The sequence below is a fragment of the Stegostoma tigrinum genome, chromosome 8, assembly GCF_030684315.1.
Source record: "Stegostoma tigrinum isolate sSteTig4 chromosome 8, sSteTig4.hap1, whole genome shotgun sequence".
Taxonomy (NCBI): Eukaryota; Metazoa; Chordata; class Chondrichthyes; order Orectolobiformes; family Stegostomatidae; genus Stegostoma; species Stegostoma tigrinum.
The window spans coordinates 13,713,543-13,735,344 of record NC_081361.1 but is presented as its reverse complement, the minus strand read 5'-3'; the positions used below and the strand labels follow the sequence as shown (position 1 = coordinate 13,735,344).

Here is a 21,802-nt window from a genome sequence, read left to right as displayed (position 1 = left end):
TAGGAGGAGGTGTCGGAGAGTTGGCGTTTGGCCTCGGCGATGTAGAGGTCAGTGCGCCATACTACCACTGCGCCACTCTTGTCTGCGGGTTTGATGGTGAGGTTGGGGTTGGAGCGGAGGGCTGCCTGTTCTGCGGGGGAGAGGCTGGAGTGGGTGAGAAGGGGGGAGAGGTTCAGGCGGTTGATGAATCAACGGCAGTTGGAGATAAAGAGGTCGAGGGAGGGTAGGAGGCCTGGGGGTGGTGTCCAGGAGGAGGACTTGTGTTGGAGGCAGGTGAAGGGGTCAGTGGAGGGTGGGTTAGGCTCCCGGTTAAAGAAGTAAGCGTGGAGGCGAAGGCGGTGGAAAAACTGCTCGATGTCCAAACGTGACTGGTATTCGTTGATGCGTGGGTGGAGGGGGAACAGAGGTGAGCCCCTTGCTCAGGACTGACCGTTCGTCCTCAGTCAGTGGGAGGTCTGCAGGGATGGTGAAGATGCGGTAGCCGACGCCGACGGAACCCCGCCCATAGCCGACGCACCCCGCCTACAGCCGACACCGCCGACAGAACCTCACCCACTGCCGACGGAACCCCGCCCACAACCTCCACGGCCAGCAACCCCAGAGTAGACAGCCACACTGAGCCCTGCCGCATCTTCACCATCCCCCGAGCACCAAACCATCATCTCCAACACCATCCATGACCTCATCACCTCAGGGGATCTCCCACCCACAGCCTCCAACCTCACTGTTCCCCAACGCCTCACGGTTGTTTCTTTCTCCTTCCCAAAATCCACAAACCTGTCTGCCCTGGTCGACCCATTGTCTCAGCCTGTTCCTGCCCCACCGAACTCATCTCCACCTATCTGGACTCCATTTTCTCCCCTTTGGTCTAGGAACTCCCCACCTACGTCCGTGACACCACCCACACCGTCCACCTCCTCCAGGACTTTCAATTCCCTGGCCCCCAACACCTCATTTTCACCATGGACGTCCAGTCCCTATACACCTGTATTCCTCATGCAGATGGCCTCAAGGCCCTCCGCTTCTTCCTGTCCCGCAGGCCCGACCAATCTCCCTCCACCGACACCCTCATTCGCCCAGCCGAACTCGTCCGCACCCTCAACAACTTCTCTTTCGATTCCTCCCACTTCCTACAGACAAAGGGGGTGGCCATGGGTACCCGCATGGGCCCGAGCTATGCCTGCCTCTTTGTAGGTCACGTGGAACAGTCCCTCTTCTGCACTTACACAGGCCCCAAACCCCACCTCTTCCTCCGTTACATTGATAACTGTATCGGCGCCACCTCTTGCTCCCCAGAGGAGCTCGAACAGTTCATCCACTTTACCAACACCTTCCACCCCAACCTCAAGTTCACCTGGGCCATCTCCAACACATCCCTCACCTTCCTGGACCTCTCAGTCTCCATCTGAGGTAACCAGCTAGAAACTGAAGTCCATTTCAAGCCCACTGACTCCCATAGCTACCTAGAATACACCTCCTCCCACCCACCCTCCTGCAAAAATTCCATCCCCTATTCCCAATTCCTCCGCCTCCGCCGCATCTGTTCCCAGCATGAGGCATTGCACTCCCGCACATCCCAGATGTCCAAGTTCTTCAAGGACTGCAACTTTGCCCCCACAGTGGTCGAGAACGCCTTTGACCGCGTCTCCCACATTTCCCGCAACACATCCCTCACACCCCACCCCTGCCACAACCGCCCCCAGAGGATCCCTCTCGTTCTCACATACCACTCCACCAACCTCCGGATACAACGTATCATCCTCTGACACTTCCGCCATCTACAATTAGACCTCACCACCCAAGCCATTTTTCCATCCCCACCCTTGTCTGCCTTCCGGAGAGACCGCGCTCTCCGCAACTCCATTGTCCGCTCCACACTGCCCTCCAACCCCACCACACCTGGCATCTTCCCCTGCAACCGCAGGAGGTGCTACACTTGCCCCCATACCTCCTCCCTCACCCCCATCCCAGGCCCCAAGATGACTTTCCATATTAAGCAGATGTTCACCTGCACATCTGCCAATGTGGTATATTGTATCCATTGCACCCGGTGTGGCTTCCTCTACACTGGGGAAACAAAGCGGAGGCTTGGGGACCGCTTTGCAGAACACCTCCGCTCGGTTCGCAACAAACAACTGCACCTCCCAGTCGCGAACCATGTCAACTCCCCCTCCCATTCCTCAGACGACATGTCCATCATGGGCCTCCTGCAGTGCCACAATGATGCCACCTGAAGGTTGCAGGAACAGCAACTCATATTCCGCTTTGGAACCCTGCAGCCCAATGGTATCAATGTGGACTTCACAAGCTTCAAAATCTCCCTTTCCCCCACTGCATCCCAAAACCAGCCCAGTTCTTCCCTTCCCTCCACTGCATCACAAAACCGCCCAGCTCGTCCCCTCCCCCCACTGCATCCCAAAACCAGCCCAGCCTGTCTCTGCCTCCCTAACCTGTCCTTACTCTCACCCATCCCTTCCTCCCACCTCAAGCCACACCTCCATTTCCTACCTACCACCTCATCCCGTCTCCTTGACCTGTCCATCTTCCCGGACTGACCTATCCTCTCCCTACCTCCCCACCTACACTCTCCTCTCCACCTATCTTCTTTTCTCTCCATCTTCGGTCCGCCTCCCCCTCTCTCCCTATTTATTCCAGTTCCCTCTCCCCATCCCCCTCTCTGATGAAGGGTCTAGGCCCGAAACGTCAGCTTTTGTGCTCCTGAGATGCTGTTTGGCCTGCTGTGTTCATCCAGCTCCACACTTTGTTATGTGGAAAGTAATAACCTGCTCGCGTGATGCTCAATTTCATTTCTGCCAGGGCCACTCAGCTCCTGACCTCATTACAGCCTTAGTTTAAACATGGACAAAACAGCTGAATTCTAGAGGTGAGATGAGAGTGACAACCTTTGGTATCAGGGCCAGATTTTAACTAAGAGGGGCACCAAGAAGCCCTTTAAAAACTGAAGTTAATGCGAATCAGGGAAAATCTCTCCACTGGTTGGCTTATCTAGCGAAAAGAAGATGGTTACTGTTTTTTTGAGATGAATCATCTCAGCTCCAGGACATCTCTGCATGAGTCCCTCAGGGTAGTGTCCTCGACCCAACCATCTTTAGCTACTTTATCAATGACCTTCCCTCCATCATAAGGTCAGAAGTGGGGATACTCATTGATGATTTCACAATATCCAGCACCATTTACAGCTCCTTAGATACTGAAACAATCCATGTCCAAATACAGCAAAACCTGAAAAAGAAGACAGCTCACCACCAGCTTTTGCAAGGCAATTAGTATGGGCAATAAATGCTGGTCTAGTCAGCGATGCCCATGGCCCTTGAATGAATAAAAATATCAATGCTGGTTCATTCATATCATGGGATAGTGTACACAGTGTCTATATTGGCTGAGTTCAATCTATTTCAGGCTATGGACCATTTCTCATGGTTCCATCTGTGAACTTCTCTCTTTTGCTCCTGGTTCATTGCTCCTCCTACAGGCCTTTCCTCATTACTGCACTAAAGCTAAACTTCACTTTCCACTTCCCTTTTGTTACCTCCCAGTTGTTTAGAAAAACAAGGTTCTGCAGAAGTAAACCTGGTATCCCTGTTGAGTACAAATTCCGGCTTCAGTCTTGTACATTAGGCTGACTCAATATGTACACTGTATCATCTAAATGCATAAAATATCGATTATGCCATAATTTTTGAGCGATTACTTCCACGAACTATGTATCTGAACTAGAATATACTCTACTGCAAAAGTCATTACTCAGAATCCTCTAATACCCAGTGGCTGTGCGATGCTGGCCAAGAATGTAGGGCACAGACATACTGTAATAAAATGTTTAGCAGTGCGGTTAATGGCCCAGACAGCATGCAGCTTGAGATTTGTTTCAGTGAGTCCCCCCTGCTGTGTTCACAAATAAAAGAGTCACAGTAAACACCACTACAATAAATTTAACTTTTATGACTTCAGGCAACATCCTACTGGGCAATTCTTCAAACCTAAGCTGAAATAAAAACAATGATTACAAACTGAAGGAGATTTCCCTATTTTCATCGCTCAGAGCCAAGAGGGAGAGAGTGACATCACTTTTTAATGAGTGAATAATTGAACCCGACTTCTCAAAATATGAACAATGTTTAGCCCCTCAGCTGCCACTGGAGTGATGCCTGGGAGATCTGACATTCAGTATAGGTGAAGACAGGATCTGATTCAGCTTGTGCTTGCTTCTCAGTAGGTGGCTGATCTTGTCACCATGCCGGCTGACCTCCAACACTCTATCTACCCTCCAAATAAACTTGATGTTGCCCAAAACTTTTCAACCATCATCCCTGGACCCATAGACCTAAGCCAGCTCTCAGGTTTACACAAGGCTTCGATTTTAAAATTCTCATCCTTGCTCACAACTCCTTACACAGCATCGCCTCTTCCAAGCTCTGTTATCTCATCCAGTCCTGCAACCCTCTGAGATCTCTGCATTCCTCTAATTGTGGCCTCTTCAGAATCTGCAATTTTAACAATTCCACTGTTAGGCACCACCACGTATTGTTGGTTGCTGTGAAAATTTCTCACTAATCTGCCCAACTCTCTTTCCCCTTTAAGACACTGCTTATAAACTACATTTTGTTGAGCTCATCTGCCCTCATATTTCCGTATATGACCCAGTGTCATAGTTTATTATGCTCTTCTGAACAGCTTTGGGATGGTTCACCATGTTAAAGGTGCTAAAGAAATACAAATTTTTGTTGTTCCATGTTGCTTCAATGAACTATCTGTCATTGATTCAAACACATCCAACTCTCTTGACAGTGTCTAGCACTGCACAATTCTACACAAATTGTAACCACAATCAGTCTGAGATGAAGCATGAATTGTTGTCTCCCCCTGAGGCTGCCAGACCTGCTGAGTTTCTCCAGTGTTTTCTGCTTTGATTCCCAGCATTGGCAGAGCTTTTTCTCATATTAGCTATTTGGTGAGCAATTGCAGAGTTCTTGAGATGCAAAGGAGTCCTCGTGTATGAATTTTGTAAGCAGGTGCAGCAATAATTTAGGAAAGCGAGTAATATGTTATCATGTATCAACGAAGGGTAATGAATTCAAAAGTAGGGAGGTTATGCTTCAGTTATAAAGGACACTGGTGAGATCGCATCTGGAGTACTGAGTACCATGTTGGTCACCTTAAGGAAGGATGATGGTGTGTTGGAGGCAGTTTGAGAAGGTTTACTAGACTAATAGGCAGGGTATCTTTTGAGGAAAGCTGGACAGGCCAAGCCTACATCAGGTGGAGTTTAGAAGAGTAAGAACTGACTTGATTGAAACGTATAAAATCCTGTGTGGTCTTGACAAGGTAAATGTGGAGAGAAGGTTCCCTCTTATCTGAGAGTCTAGGACCAGGGCTCGCTGTTAAAAAATCAGGGGTCACCCATTTAAAATTAGGCAATTTATTGTGTAAGCACAGTGTTTCAATATTTTTAATGCAGATGTGGATCGATTCTTTAAAAAAAAACAAAAACTGCAGATGCTGCAATTCAGAAACGAAAACAGAAGTTGCTGGAAAAGCTCAGCAGTTCTGGCAATATCAGTGGACGGAAATCAGAATTAACCTTTCGGGTCCAGTGACCCTTCCTCAGAACTGATGGTAGCTTAGAAAATGTTGGTTTTTATGCAGAAGATAGGGTTGGGGGAAGGGAGCCCAAAGAGAGAAGATCGGTTGGACAGAACAAGGAGTCGATAACGGTTAGCCTAGGAGAATGAATAGCTACTAATGAGGACTACTAGTGGATAACAATGAGTAGTTATAGCAGACCATTTGATTACAAGGCCTGCTGTGTGGGGGCTGGGGTAAGGATGTGGGAGAAGGTGCCTCAAGCCCTAAAATTGTTGAATTCGATACTGAGTCCAGAAGGCTATAGAGTTCTCAAGTGGAAAATGAGGTGCTGTTCTTCCGGCTTGCACTGAGCTTCACTGAAGTACTGCAGCAAGCCTGACACGGAGATATTGGCCAGGGAACAGAGTGATGTGTTAAAGTAGCATCAACTGAAAACAGTGTCTTTTAGATAGATTATTGTTAAAGGGATCAAAAGGTGATAAACAGTCGCCGGGAATGTGGATTTGATGTTACAGTCAGATCACCCATGATTTTAAAGAATAACTGGCTCAAGGGGCTGAATGGCCTACTATTGGTCCTGATTTTCTATGTTTGTATGAGAGGTCAGAAGCTCAGCTCAGGGTCAAATGAGATTTGATGCTTGCAAACAGTACAGCTCAGCATTAGGCAACTGCAAGAATCAGTGGGTGGCAACAGAGTTCAGATGCCACAGAGCCAAAACAATGGCCTCCGAATATTGGATTACTTCTTATTCTATCCCTGCAGGACTCGATATCGGATAGAGAGCCAGATGAGTCAGAGATTCAGTGAGGTGCTCGGATGCACATAACATAGAACCTGATTGTTTTGGATCAACACAGTGGGGTTCAGTTACAGTGTCAACACTCTGCGAGAGTCAATCCCACCACAATCTCACCTTTCTAGAAGAAAGTGTCGATGAGCAGCAATCTCCTCCGTCATAGTGGCAGTATGCCCTGTTATTGATTGTGTCACACCAACCATCAGCATGGAAAGGCTGCAACAAGAACACATAACAGATAGTTCAGTCTTTGAAGAGTGAGATCCAATCTTCACTCAACAATCACTTTTCAGCAGAGAACGCATGACTTCCGAGAGCATCTGAATCTGGATTAAAAGCAATTATCATAAAAACATACAAAAAAAGGTGTAAGAATAGGCCATTTGGCCCTTCATTCTATATGATCCTGCAATTTCAGTCTCCCGTTCCTACTTTCTCTCCATACCCCCTTGATTTCTTTAGCCACAAGGACCACATTCAACTCCCTCTCGACTTTATCTAACAAACTGGCCCTGGCAGCTCTCAGTGGTGGAGAATACCACTGTCATTTCTTGGACAATAATCCCTAGTTCTGGACATCCCCAACACTGGAGACATGCTGTTTTGCACCTAGCCTGTCCAGACCCATTAGGATTTTATATGTTTCTATAAAATTCCCTCCCGATTTGTCCAAATTCCTATGGGTACAAGTCCAGCTGATCCAGTCTTTATTGACTCCACTTGATTTATTGCCTGGTTTCCTCTGCTTAGAAGGAGGTGACTCCACAACTGATGAATCATGCAAATTTCAACAATCTACGGGGCAAAGCAGAATAATAAAACCATGCTTCCTTGGATGATATCAACGGTACTATTAAGTGACATTACTCAGCAACAGCTCACTCTCTGAATTGCAGTTTGGGTGTCACCAGGGATACTCTGCTCTTGATATCATTGCAGCCTAGGTCTAACCAAGAGCAAAAGGATCGAATTCCAGAGGGGAGGTGTTGCCAGCTGTTGGCATCAAGACTGCATTTGCCTGACTGTGGTGTACAGAAGCTTACGAAAACTGAACTCAAATTGAAGGGTAAAATTTCTTGACTGATTATAGCCATTTCTAGCACAAAGACTGTTGCTGTTGTCTTGAAGTCATTCATCTCAACCCCAGTTCACGTCTGCAGGAGTTCCTCAGGGTAATGTCCTAGACTCAACCATCTCCCTCCATAAGGTCAGAAGTGAAATTGCTTGCAGATGATTGCACAATGTTAAACATTAATCATAATTGCTAATAAACTGAAGCAGTTCATGTCCAAATGGAGCAAGACCTGAAGCGCTCTCAGAAATGAGCAGATAGCAGTGGCAAATAACAGTGACACAGAAGTGCCAGGCAATGACAATTTTCAACAAGAGATAACCTTGCCACCTCCTACTGAGTTTCAAAGACATTACCATCAGTGAATCCCCATCTTCAATATCCTGGGTTTTACCATGACTAGAAACTTAAACAGCAAGGCCATATAAATGCATAGGCTACCAAAGCAGAGACTGACTCCCTGACTCCCCAAAGCCTGCCCATCGTCTACTAGGCACAAGCCAGGAGTGTGATGGATGTAACACTCAAAAAGCTTAATACCATCCAAGGCAAAGCAGCCAGCCTGTTAGGCATCATACTCCCTACTTTAAAATGTCAATCACTCCAAAAGAGTTGCACAGTAATAGTACTGTGCACCATTACACAATGCAATGCAGCAGCTCACCAAAACCTCTTTGATATCACCTTTCAACTCCATCTAAAAGGCCAAGGGCAACAGATACATGGGAACAAAACAGTGTGCAGGCTACCCTCTAAACCACACACCTTCCTGACTTGGAACTACATTGTTTAAGTTTCTAGTCATTCACTATTGCTAGGTCGAAATCCTGGAACTCCCTTCCTAATATTGTTGTGGGTGTATTTGCACCAAATGGACTGCAACAGCTCAAGAAGGGACACAATTCCACCTTCTCAAGAGCAATTATTGATGGGCCACTATGTTGGCTTAGTCAGTGATGCCCACATCCCATGAAAGCATTAATAAAATATTTATAACTCCCATTTTAAGATTAACAAATAAAACATTAGTGTCCACTATCGAATATATCACATAAGAACACTTATTTCTATTAGAAAAGCAGTTTTGCAATTGTTCCCAATTAATGAGCTCATTTCTGCACAGAATAAGGGCTGTTGATGCCAAGTGTTTGTGTAAAGGTTTCAAGTTATAAAGCTACAATAATGTACAACAAACATGCAAGAATACACAACCCCATAAACTTGTCATATCTTAGCAAAGGATAGAGCATGATATAGCAATCTATTGGACAGAGTGAGCTTCAGTATGATGTTAGACCACAATTTTCAAGCAGGACATCGTGGAGACTCACATATCCAACTTCTGGTGCTCGAAATACTGATTTGCAGTAAGGCCTTTAGGAGGATAAAAATGCCATTGCTGATGCAATCCAACTTGTGGGTAATCAATATTTATAATTAGCTCTTCAGCCAAATCCAAATGTCATTTCTCTGTGTTACCATAACTCATAAAAATTTCATACATACAAGTAAATAGATATGCTAAAGTATAGTACAGCACAGTGACATGTTGGTTATAAATAACAGAGTCATTTCCTTCAATCCTCTCCATCTTCAGAACACAAGACAGGCATCATCAACTGGAAATGATGCCGAGGTTTTCTTGAGATTTATCCGGTAATGGCTAACCTAATATTCACTCCATCAGCAAGAGAGTCAACTCCACCGTAGATAGCACTGATCATCACCATTCTCACTTCAGCTCATTGCAGGAATCCTCATTCATCTCATTCTCACCCTTTCCACATTTCATACATTTAAGGTCATCCAACTTTCAAATAGGAAATAGTACCAGTCCCACTCACACATTCCTCTTTGTGTTCCTGGCCTCCATTGCCTCTGTCACTGAACACCTTTTGTTTAATATTTTCATCCTCATGTTAAACTCCCAGCATAGCTTCACTTTTCCCTTTTTCTATTGCAAGTTCCACTCCAAGCCAAACATCACCAAGCTGCCCATACTGCCATTTCTTTGAAATTGTCATGCCCTTCCTAACAGTATTTCGGGTATTCCTACACCATAGGGATTGCAGGGGTATAAGGAGGAAGCTCACCACAGATTGTGACAGACAGATATTAAACACTGGTCCAGATGGCAAAGTCCACAACTTCTGAATGAATGGAACAAACTTTCCTCCTTCCCCTCAGGAATCCTGGTTCCTTCAACTCCAGTCTCTTCGCCATCTCCTTCTCCTCTCAATGGCCAATCCACCATCAGCTGTCTAGGCCGTAAGCTCTGGAACCCATCCCTGTACATTTCTGCCTTTCTCCTTTCTCATAGGGACCTATTGATCAAACGTTGGGTCACTTGCCCTAAGATCCTACTGAATGGTTACTACAATGGCCACTGAATGAACAGCAGGGTCTCATTTGTTTGGTGTAAAATAAACTAACTTTGATATCAAGAACCAAGCATGTAAAATATCAACTTTAAAACGGATAAACAAATTAAAACTAGTTCAAATTGTGGTTCTATTAAATCAGAAGAATCATAAATGCACACATTTTGCTCATCGTTCAGTGGGAAGTCCAGTGTTAAAAGTTAAAGATAGGGAAGCATCAAGCACCCTTTCTCCTCCAGCACTCCACCCGCACCCCACCATTGCAAAAATGATGCTCCCTCCACACTTCACATCAGCTCTAATGAAGTCATCGTGACTCAAAACGCTAGCTTGCTCTCTCTCTCTCTCTCTCTCTCTCGCTCTCTCCAAGGATGATGCCTGCCTCACTTTGATTTCCAGCATTTTATGTTTTCAGTCACGCATCAAGTATTAATCGTTCTAGCTCAATGAATGGGTTAAATGCCTATAAAGTGAGAATGGGTTAAATGTGTCACTACTCAGGGAATGGGTAAAATTACCATACACTTGGTTTAGGGTTAGGGTGAGGGTTAAATATATACTTGGGTTAAATTTCTTTGCGCTGAGAGAGAATAACAGAGCTGTTCTTTACGTTATTACCACTAATCAGGAAGGGGAAGAAGAAAAAAATAGATTCCCTCAATACAGTAATCATCTCATCGTAGCGATATCCATAAATATATAGCATTGCTTTAACACAAAACAATTTTAAATACCAGCTATTGCGTTTCATTACATTGTTAAGATCCAGTTACCGTTCGCAAGCTGTGTTAATGGTTATCCCCTTCTGATAAGTTAAGAAAGAATTTTTAAAGAATGGACCTGATGCAAAATCACATTAATTAATCATACGCCAGATATTTCACTCGACGAGGTAGAGTGCACTCACACATACCCATCCAACAGTAAATGCTTCAGCACAGCAGGAAACTGGCATGCTTTTGACCTTGCCTAGATATTAGGCTCAAGGCTCCTCACGTCTTTGAATTTAATCCCAGGATTCTGACTCATATACACAATTTACAAAAGAGGCAAGTCTCTGTCATAGACTAACATCCTTCAGACCAGAATCAGACTTGTCATGACCAGACCCTGGACAAGATTCCCCAATTCATCACAATCCTAGAAGACGGGATACCCCAAATCATTAAGCTCCTGGGTAAGAAGGGATGAATTAGCTCCCCTTCTTTATTTCCCCAGTCCCTCTGTTCCTTCCCTTATGGGTTGCTTGGGAAAGGATTCCTTCCCTTCTGAATTGCTTGCCCCAGCCCCAAATATTCCTGTGTTTTAAAAGTTTAACCAGTTTAACCCAGGTTTTCTTGAACTAACAAAACTGAGTTTTCCAACAAGAGAAGAAACACTAATGTACATGCACAGTCAGAATTAAGAGGTGAGTCCACAAAGGTGAAACCTCTAAAAAGGTTATACAAATCAGTGTCTGAAATGGGACCAGATTAATTTAGGATATCTGTTTGGCATGGCCAAGTTGGACCAAGAGGCTTTTTCCATGCTGTACTCTATGCTAATGAGGAGCAGATAAGTGACTGTTGTGGCTATTGCACTGAGGTCACTGATAATGTGGATAGATGGACAATCGCTTTGACAGATTGGTTGAGAACCTGTACTTCGGAGTCCTTTTGACCCATGATTGATTTCTAGCATTTATAGTGAGAGAATGTCCTCTTGTTGTCCTGATCCTTTCTGTCTGTTTGGCATCACTCAAGAGTATCACTGCATCCACGTAAGATCAGTGCAGCTGTACACTAACCAATCACGGTTAGTTCTGCTGATAGTCACACTCAATTGTAATCCTACACTGATCAATTGGATGGAAACTTCAGCAAAATGAAAGAAATTCAATACATTTAACTTTTCAATTCAAAATGTTAACTAAATTATCATTGAAAATAAATATATTAAAACAAACTAATAATGCAACATTGAAGTAATACTTGATCTTGGTAGTTAAATCTTGCCCCCATTCTTATCAAATGTTCAGATTATGCCTTGGCAACTGTGATCATTGAAGAAGGAAGTAGTTGCCACCATATAATGAAAATCAATTCATGAGATGGATGATGATGGCAAGAATAAAGTTATGAAAGCATGGAAGTTAAGAATGGCTGGAAGTGTGCCCTCCCACAGCATTGAAAATTCTTCACTCACTCCAAGAGGTTTCTAAATTTCACACTCAGAGTTGGTTTGACATCTAATGTATACTTGATAACACACCTTAAATCATTTGGACATTATGTCCATACTAACATGTTATTATGTGAATGCTGTGTTTAAAAAAAAGTGTATTCTGTAAATCACATTTGCTAAAAATAAAGAAATTCCTTGCCTTAATATTTATTTCCCTCCCATTTGGCAATATTCAAAATCAAAGACATGCTTAGGTATCAAGATATTGGTACACACAGTCCAAGTTAAATAGCCTCTTTGCATCCAAACTATCCAAATCTCTCAGCAACTCAAAAATCTGGACCGTGTTTGATCCATTTCAATCTTTCCTCTAATCAGAACAGGTTCTTTCTGTTCATTGCTTTGAGAGGCAATCCCTCAACATTAGAATAATCCTTGTTGCTAGTTGTATAAACCAATGCATCAAGGTGCCTTTGAAGCAACTGTATCCCACTCTGTAAATTAATTTGCCAAAATTCCACCTCTGAGAAGAAATAACGTAATTCCTATGCCTTGACATTCAAGAGCATAGCCCCACTATCAACGTGCTGGGGGTACTTTTAAGCAGAAACAAAACTGGACTCACATGTGCAGTTGGTACAAGAGCAGATCAGGGGCTAGGAATACTGTAGGAACTCACTTCCTGACTCTCCAAAGCTTGTCCACCATCTACAAGGCACAAATCAGGAGTTTGATGGAATACTCCTCACTTGCCCGAATGAGTGCTACTCCAGCAACACTCAAGATGTTTGACATCATCCAGAACAAAACATCCCACTTGATTGGCTTCACATGCACAAGCAAACACTCACTCCTTCACCAATGCTCAGTAGCTGTAGTGTATACTATCTACAAAATGCTCTGCTGAAATTCACCCAAGTTCCTTAGACAGCACCTTCCAAGCATGTGTCCACTTTCATCCAGAGGGACAAGGGTAGCAGATACATGAAAACACCTCTGGGGCGGCATGGTGGGTCAGTGGTTAACACTGCAGCCTCACAGCGCCAGGGACCGGGGTTCGATTCCCACCTCAGGCAACTGTCCGTGTGGAGTTTGCACATTCTCCCCGTGTCAGCGTGGGTTTCCTCTTGGTGCTCCGGTTTCCTCCCACAGTCCAAAGATGTGCAGGCTAGGTGGATTGGCCATGCTAAATTGCCTGCAGTGTTCAGGGGTGTGTGGGTTATAGGGGAATGCGTCTGGGTGGGATGCTTCAAGGAGCGGTGTTGACTTGTTGGGGCGAAGAGCCTGTTTCTACACCGTAGAAAATCTAATCTAATCTACCACTGCCTGCAAGTTCCCCTCCAAGACACTCACCATTCTGACGACTATTGTGTCCATGACTGTCAGCAGCTTCATCCGATCTGGGATCTCCCCCTCCTGTAGCCTCCCAAGCTCACAGTACCTCAACCCTATTCAGCCCACTTCTACCTTCTCCCCAAAATCCATAAACAGGACTACCCAGGCAAACTCAATGTTTCTGCCTGTTCCTGCCTTCTGGAACTTATTTCCTCTAACCCCAACTCAGATTTTTTTCCCTCCTTGTCCACTCCCTCTTCTCTTACATCCATGATTCCTCTGACACAATGTCAGTTTCAAAAGTTCCAATTCATAGTCCTGAGCTACCTCCTGTTCACTACGGACATGTAAAACCTTTACATGTCCAACCCTGTCAGGATGGTCCCAGGGCTTTCTGTTTCTTCCTGGAAAGGTCTGACTTGTCCCCATCCAACACCACCCTCCTTTACTTGGCCAAGCTCATCCTCACTTTGAACAGCTTCTCCTTTAGCTCCTCCCATGTTCTTCAGGTCAAAGGCGTGGCTGTGAGTATCCGCATGGGCCCCAGCCATGGTCTTCTCTTTGTGGGGCACATGAAACATTCTTTGTTCCATTACTACTCTGGCATCCCACCCACAACTTTTTATCCAGTATATCAATAACATCATCTGTGCTGCTTCCCTTTCTTGTCTGGAATTGGAAAGATTAATCAATTTCGCTTCCAATTTCCAACCCGCTCTCACCTTCACCTGGTCCATCTGATTCCTCCCTTCCCTTACTCAACATCTTTGTTTAGATTTCTAGGAATAGGTTGGCCACCGCTGTACACGACACATCACCAACCCCCACGCCCTGCTTCCCGTCAAGACTCCATCCCATTCTCCCAGTTGCTCTGTCTCCATTGCACCTGTTCTGACTTTGCCACTTTCCGCAGCATGTTTCAGAAATGTCCAACTATTCCTTACCTGGGGATTTGCCACTATTCTGTAAATCACATTTGCTGAAATAAAGAAACTCCTTGCCTTGATATTTATTTCCCTCCCATTTGGCAATATTCAAAATCAAAGACATGCTTAGGTATCAAGATATTGGTACACACAGTCCAAGTTAAATAGCCTCTTTGCATCCATACTATCCAAATCTCCATACTTCAGCCCTCACCCCTTCTCCCCCTCTCACAATAGCAACACAGAGTCCCCTGGTTCTCACCCACCATCTCACCTGCATCCACAACCAAAGGATCATTAGCCATATTTCTGCTACCTCCAGTGGGATACCATCACCAAATACGCATATCTCTCCCCTCCCTTTTCAGTCTTCTGCAGGGACCATTCCCTCTGGGACACCTTGGTCCATTCTTCCTCCACTCCCAATACATCTCAACACTCCTATGGGACCTTCTGGTGCATTCACAGAAGGTGCTGCAGCAGTCTTCAGGCTGCTAAAACACAGATTTCCAACTTGACCAAGTAGCAAGAGATACTGGGGTACATTGGCCAAGTGAAACTCTGAAATCACAAAACCCACACACCAGACATGGCACAAACACAGCAATCAGGTGCTAATGACATTAGCATAATGTAAAAGACAACATTTAATCTGCACATTCACCCCCAACAACTTATACACTAAAGAAATGACAGCCCAGGCAGAAAGGCAGAGGATCCTGCTACACCAAGAAACTAACAGTAGCATACCATCCATATGATTGACACGTGTTTCAAACTCCCCGTAAAAATGGAAAGAACTGTGGATGCTGTAAGTCAGGAACAAAAACAGAAGTTGTTGGAAAAGCTCAGCTGGTCTGGCAGCATCAGTGAAAAAAAAGAGTTAATGTTTCATATCTGGTGACCCTTTCTCAGAACAAGAGTATCTCCCTGGTTGGCCACAGCAATACAAAGTTCCAGAAAACCATCTAATAGGTATAAAAACAAGAGTTCACCTGCAGATCTCGCTCTTGGAACAGCTCTTGAAATTGTCTGAGGCCTTCTGAGGAGACCAGCATGGCAAGCAGCAGAGATCAGATAACCATCAGAGAGAGACAGGGAGAAAGCAGCTTCACAGAGACAGTGACTGTAAATTTACAAGAGACCCAGGAAGTATTGCAACCATAAGGAGCCAATCAGGATTAGAGATAGTATGTTCAATGCTGAAGACTATTGTAATTATGTTCCTAATAAAGTGGGAAATGTTTTGCTTTGGTACTGGCTTATGTTCATTTTGATTTGATCACTTTTGTATTGCTGGACACCCTGGGCAAATTTATTCATAACACTGTGTCAGAGTTGTCTGCAACTTGTTTAACAAGGAAAAGGACAACAGTGTAATATCTGCCTGTTTGCTTCCTCCCTCCTCACTATCTAAAGTCCCAGACATTCCAGGTGAAGAAGTCATTTACCTTCCCTCAATCTAGTCTACTGTATTTGTTGCTCATAACACAATCTGCTCTACATCGGGGATATGAAAGGCAGGTTGGATGACCACTTCGCAGTACACCTATGTTCTGTCCTCAGAAATGACCCTGATCTTCCAGGTGCCTGCCACTTTAACACACTACTGAGTTCCCATGCCAAACTTTTGGTGTCTGGCTTGCTGCTGTGCTTCATTGAGCCTCAGTGCAACTTTGAAGACTAACATCGCGTTTTCCACTTCGGGATCTTACAGCCTCCAGAACTCAATGTCAAGTTCAAGAACTTTAGATTCTGTTCTTCCACACCACACCTTAGGCCTGTTATGACGAGTTACTTTTAGCACAGTCAATCCATTCTCAGCCAATCTCAGATTGATTACCAAATTACACAGAGTGCTTTCAGCACAGCCTACACATTCTCTCCTCTCCTCAGCTCTTACTATCACTTATTCAGATTCTCTTGTATCCTGGCCTACTATCATTAATCCCCTCGTCTGCCTAGCACTTTCATATCTCTCTTACTCTCTGGGCTCCACCTTCACCTATCTGCTCACCTCTCCATCCCACTCAAACCTCATCTTCAGCATAAATACCACGCTTTCTCAGCTATTATCAGCCCTGGTGACGAGTCACTGGTCTTGAAATGTTGACTCTGTTTTCTCCAACAGATGCTGCCAGACCTGTTGAGTTTCGCCAGCAATTCTAGTTTTGTTTCAGATGTCCAGCATTCCCAGTTTTTTTTTGGTTTGTTAAATTATAACGACATCACTCTATTCCTTCAATGCTGTTGGGTCAAAATCCTGGAATTTCCTCCCAAATGGCACTGTGGGCCAATCTACAGCATATGAGTAGGAGCAATTCAAGAAGTCAGCTGAACACTACTTTCTCAACAGCCACTAGGTATGGGTAATAAATGCTGGCCAGCCAGTGACGCCCACATCCCATGAGAGAATACCATGTCTCCCGGTTAGTATGCCAAGTAGGGTAAGCTGGATAGCTGGTTTGCACTGCAGTCTAACACCAACAGCGTGGGTTCAATTCCCTTAGCTGCTGAGGTTACCATGAAAGACTTGCCTTCTCAACCTCTCCCCTTACCTGAGGCATGTTGACTCTCAGCTTAAACCAACACCAGTTTTTTGTCTCTCTACTCGTAGTCTGGTAAGATTGTGACAACATTGCCTTTACAATTTCTTATACATGTAAGACAGATGTTCATAATATCACTGCATCATAGCATGTGACCTGAGGGTTAAAGATCTCAGGTCCACCATTTGTCAGATCACTTGAAGCATGACATGCCGCAAGGACCCTATTGTTCTTTGTAATTTTATTAGTCTAATTTCAGCAGAGCTAATACAAAGCATTTACATAATAGCTAGTGTAATAAACATTTGTCTGATCTGTTAATATCACAATATCCATTCCTGGTTTTATATGTTTCATGTTGAGTAAGGCAGGATACCCTGCTGGTGTTGTCACCAATGAGGGTGTGCCCACAATCAACACAGGTGGCAGTGGTTCCTGGTACTCACTTAGATATGCTGTTAAAGTTTCACATGAAGTGGATGATCAATGGATAGTCAGTGATCATACCCAGTAAGGTTCACTACTAATGGGCATCTCTCCAAAAAAGCACTTTTAATTTATTCTTTCACAAGACCCAGATGTCACTGGCTAGACCAACATTTAGTGCCCAACCTTAAGTGACACAATCTTGACCATGTACTTAGACCCTCTGCCTATTTTCACCTATTTAATATTGTCAAGTCAATTTTCCCCAATTAACTGATTTTCATTAAAATTATTTGTCATTAACCCTAAAACCTCAAATGTGGAACTACTTCATATGCATTTTCAAATTCAAATGTACAATGTCCAATGGGTTAGGCTGCCTTCTAACCAATTTTATCCTTCTCTTCAGACAATATGGGCATCACTGGCAAGACCAGCATTTGCTGCCCGTCCCAAACTGCTGTTAAAAGGCAACACTGACATGTCACTTTGAACCACTGCAATCCATTGGCTGTAGGCATATCATCCCAAAAGTGATTCCAGAGTCTTCTCCAAATTCCTACTGACTTCAATTTTGCTCCTTAATGCCACACTTGGCCAAATGCATTATTTGTAACTGTATTCAAATGGCCAAGATTGGGGGCAGAGGTAGCTCCAGAATCCAAGCTTTAAGATGTATTGCCAGAGTACTGCCTGTGCCTATAGCAATTTTCAGCATCCAGGTCCTTCAGCCATTTCTTGACATCATTTGGAGTGAATTGATTTGGCTGAAGAGTGGCATCCACAATACTGGGCAGGAAGCAACTGAAATAGATCATCCACTTGGCAATTCTAGGCTGAAGCTGATCACAAATACTTCAGCTTTGTATTTACCATTGATGTGCTGGACTTCTCCATCATTGAGGATTTATGCTACTCCTCTTGCATCTTGTTAATGTGTTCACCACCATTCATGACAGTTGCAGCACTGCAGAAGATTGATTGCTTAGTCTGTCCATAACTTGCTGGTTCCAAGTATTTGGCATGCAGGTAGTCTCATCTTGAGCTGGTAAACATTTTCAGATGAGCTGGGATGCTCTCCTCCAGTTTTCACTGAACCAAGGTTAATTCCCTAACTTGATAATCAGACCATAATATCACAGAATCGGGGGCAGAGTTACACAGAATTGTGACTGGTCTGTTCAGTGTGAAGATGTGACTTCATCTCCACAAGGACTGTATGGTGGTCATTCCTAACTATACATTGTATACAGGTCTATCGGTGACAGGTAGGTTGGTGCGAACAAGGTCTCTTTGTTTTTGCGTCTTAGAATCATAGAATCCCTAGAGTGTGGAAGCTGGCCATTCAGCACATCAATTCCAAAATGGCCCTCCAAAGAGCATACCTTCCAGAATGAACTCCTATACATCCCTGTAACCCTGCATTTCCCATAGCTAATCCATGACACATCCCCTTTGACACTATGGGAAATTTAGCATGGGCAATCCACCTAACCTGCACATCTTTGGACTGTGGGAGGAAACTAGAGCACCCAGAGGAAACCCATGCAGACACAGGGGAGAACGTGTAAACTCCATGCAGACAGTCACTTGAGGCTGGGTCCCTTGCGCTGTGCGGCAGCAGCACCTAACCACTGAGTCACCGTGCTCTTGTTGGTTCCCTCACCACCTGTCAGCAACCCAGTACAGCAGATGTGTTTGAATCAACCAGATCAGGGTTGCTGCTGAGTCCCTTATATGCTGAACCAATCCAGAGATCCCTATGTACCTCTGTGACCCTCAGCATTCCTGTAAAGTGGTGTTCAACATGGGTAAGTGCCATGCAATTTAGTCAGAAGACAATTGAAAGACAATATAAAAGAGAGGTTACAATTGTAAGGCAGGGGATATAGAATCAGAGGGATCTGTTTTGTTAAATGAACAGATAATTGAAAGTGGCACAAAACGTAGAGAGAGCATAGGAAAGGCAGGCAGTATCCTTGGTTCCATTAATAGGGACAGAGAGTGCAAGAGCAAGGAGATGATGTTAAAACTGGGTAAAACACTTGTTAGACCTCAACTGGAGTATTGTGGACAGTTGTAGGCACCATATTATGGGAAGGGCATGAGCACATTGGAGAAAGCGCAGAAGTCGTTCACAACAATGGTTACTGGGATGAGGAACTTCAATTAGAGGATATATTGAGCAGTTGGGACAGTTTGCCTTGTAGACATAGCTAAGAGGAAAACTGATAAAAGTTTTCAGAATTATGAGTGGGCTGAGCAGAGTAGGTAGGAAGATACTGTTCCTACTCATAAAAATGGAAGAAGAGGACACAGGCATCGACTTAAAGTGATCAGCAAAGGAAGCAAAGCTGAAATGAGGAAAATTGTTTCCAGGCAGCAAGTAATCAAGGTATGGAATTCACTCCTTGGAAATGTGGTGGAGACATGTTCAGTTGAGATATTCAAGAGGGGTTTGGATTAAAAATAATGTGCAAAGGTAAGAGGATAAAAACAGGAGACTGGCACTAGGTAATGATGCTCATTTAATGTGCCAGTGCAGGCATGATGGGCTGAATGGCCTCCATCTGCACCAGAATATTTCTGTGATTCACCAACTGAGGGACAGCAGTAAGTGGCAAACAGCATGAGGCCTGAGACCTGAGACATGAGACATCTTGGAACACCAAGGGATTTTCGAGGACCCGGAATCGCTCCATGCATGGCCAATAATATTCTACTATGCCACCAGATCTGGCATGACTGCTCTCTGTCAACTGGGGACAGATAAAAATGTGCTATTGGAATGTTATGAGGTAGGGTTGAATAAGATGTTGCTTTATCAGGCTCTGGGACAGTTCTCCCAATTTTGGCACAAAACCCACAATGTTAGTGAGAAGGACTGTGCAGGATCAACAGGTCTGTCATTAGCATTTGTCATGCTTAGGTCAATGTGACATAGGCCTTAGGACTGATTTGTTTAAAAAAAATATAACTAGCAATAATCAACTAAAATAATATGACTAAATTCATGAGGATATGGAAAATATGAACTGCTTTCATAGCCTGAAGTCTGGACATGAATGCAGATTTAAACCCTTCTCCATAAGACAGGATGATGATCATGTTAAGCCTAAAACCGTGTTGTGATTTGGCGATTTGAGACAGTCATTTTGTCACAATCGGACAGCAATAAGGAATTTACTTCCATCCACTACCAACTGACTTTTGATCACCACTTCTGTTTGGGATTAATCCTCGAGATAGGCAGTCTGCAGATTCTATAATAGTCAACTTAAAACCCATCCTTAAAGGAATGTGCAAATTCTCCAGATTACTGGGAATGTCCATGTATAATTAGATATTTGAGATTTGGTACCGGATGTAGCTCAATTGGCAAAACTCACATGGTTTTCAGCAGCAACTTGAATAGCCTGTTTGCATTCAACTCTTTCCTTTAGAAACGACTGAGAGAAAGATTCATAATTTACTGGTGGACGACAAGGATCGTCAAAGCTCAGAAAGTGCTGGCAAGATGGTGGCAGGGTAGGTCACTCATTTCGGAGCTCCAGTCTGCTCGCTAGTTCCTTTTCCCTTTCTTTCTTTGTCCTTCCCTTTTTTTTCTCCATTCTACTCTCTCCCTCTGTGGTAATTCTATTCCAACCCATGACCCCTTTAACTACCTACCTAAGGAGAAGAAGCCCGGTCGCAACAGGGAACTACGTGGTGGGAGCTGAATGTGGGGGTTGTGTCATTCAGCATGGACCAGAGGGACAATGGTGGATCAAGAGTGGGCCAGTGAGGCAGCCCAGAGGGGGACTCTGGCAAAGGCACAGCGAGGGCTGCAAATCCCAGAGCGGGACTGTAGCAGTGGAAAGGAAAGTTGGACTGTCTTAAATTATCTTTCTCTTTTTATCTTATTCTAAGTCATGTGATTGGCACCATGAATGTACAGCAAAGGTACACATTTTTCACTGTATTGTTACATTGAATATATGTGACAATAAATGATTCACTTCATTTCAATAAACTAAAGATTTAAAATACTACAAATCCACCTTATTTGAGCTCAAAGGGAATCAAAATTCATTGAGGATTTGAACTTCCTGCCTTCAGTCACGTAAGTTATCATAGGTAAGATCTTCTTTTTGTATCACCACTTTGGTTTACTGTTTCTTTTTAAAGTCGAAGCAGCCCTATTTTACTCACTTAAGTTAACTAAGTTGAGACTTTGACCCAGCAATTTAACAAAATGTCAACTATGTACTTCGAAAGTTTTCCCAAATACAAGTCTTCTGATGTAAACCAGTGATAGAGCTGTACGTATTATTTGTTCTTATTATTTATGTAAATACTCAAAAAATTTGCTATGATTAAATGCTTAAAATAAATCCTTAATTTAAAAGTTAAGAAAGCTTCACTATGCTTAAAGGAGCATGACCATTCTAAGCAACTGTTCGATGGATTCAAACCATTGCAATCTACAGAAGCACAAACTCCTTTACTTAATATCAAGCCCATTTAAAAAGAATGGAGGTCACCATCAGGGTCCTTATAATTAA

At 44.0% G+C, this 21,802-nt stretch overlaps 1 protein-coding gene across 2 annotated transcripts in view; it reads right to left on the bottom strand.

Moving 5' to 3' along the window:
- pappa2 (pappalysin 2) overlaps positions 1-21,802 on the bottom strand; it is a 525,171-nt gene that overhangs the window by 207,429 nt on the left and 295,940 nt on the right. For both annotated transcript variants that reach the window (XM_059647765.1, XM_059647766.1), the window contains exon 21: positions 6,524-6,622. In XM_059647765.1, coding sequence (XP_059503748.1) covers positions 6,524-6,622 — 99 coding nt within the window. The remainder of the gene's footprint in view (positions 1-6,523; positions 6,623-21,802) is intronic.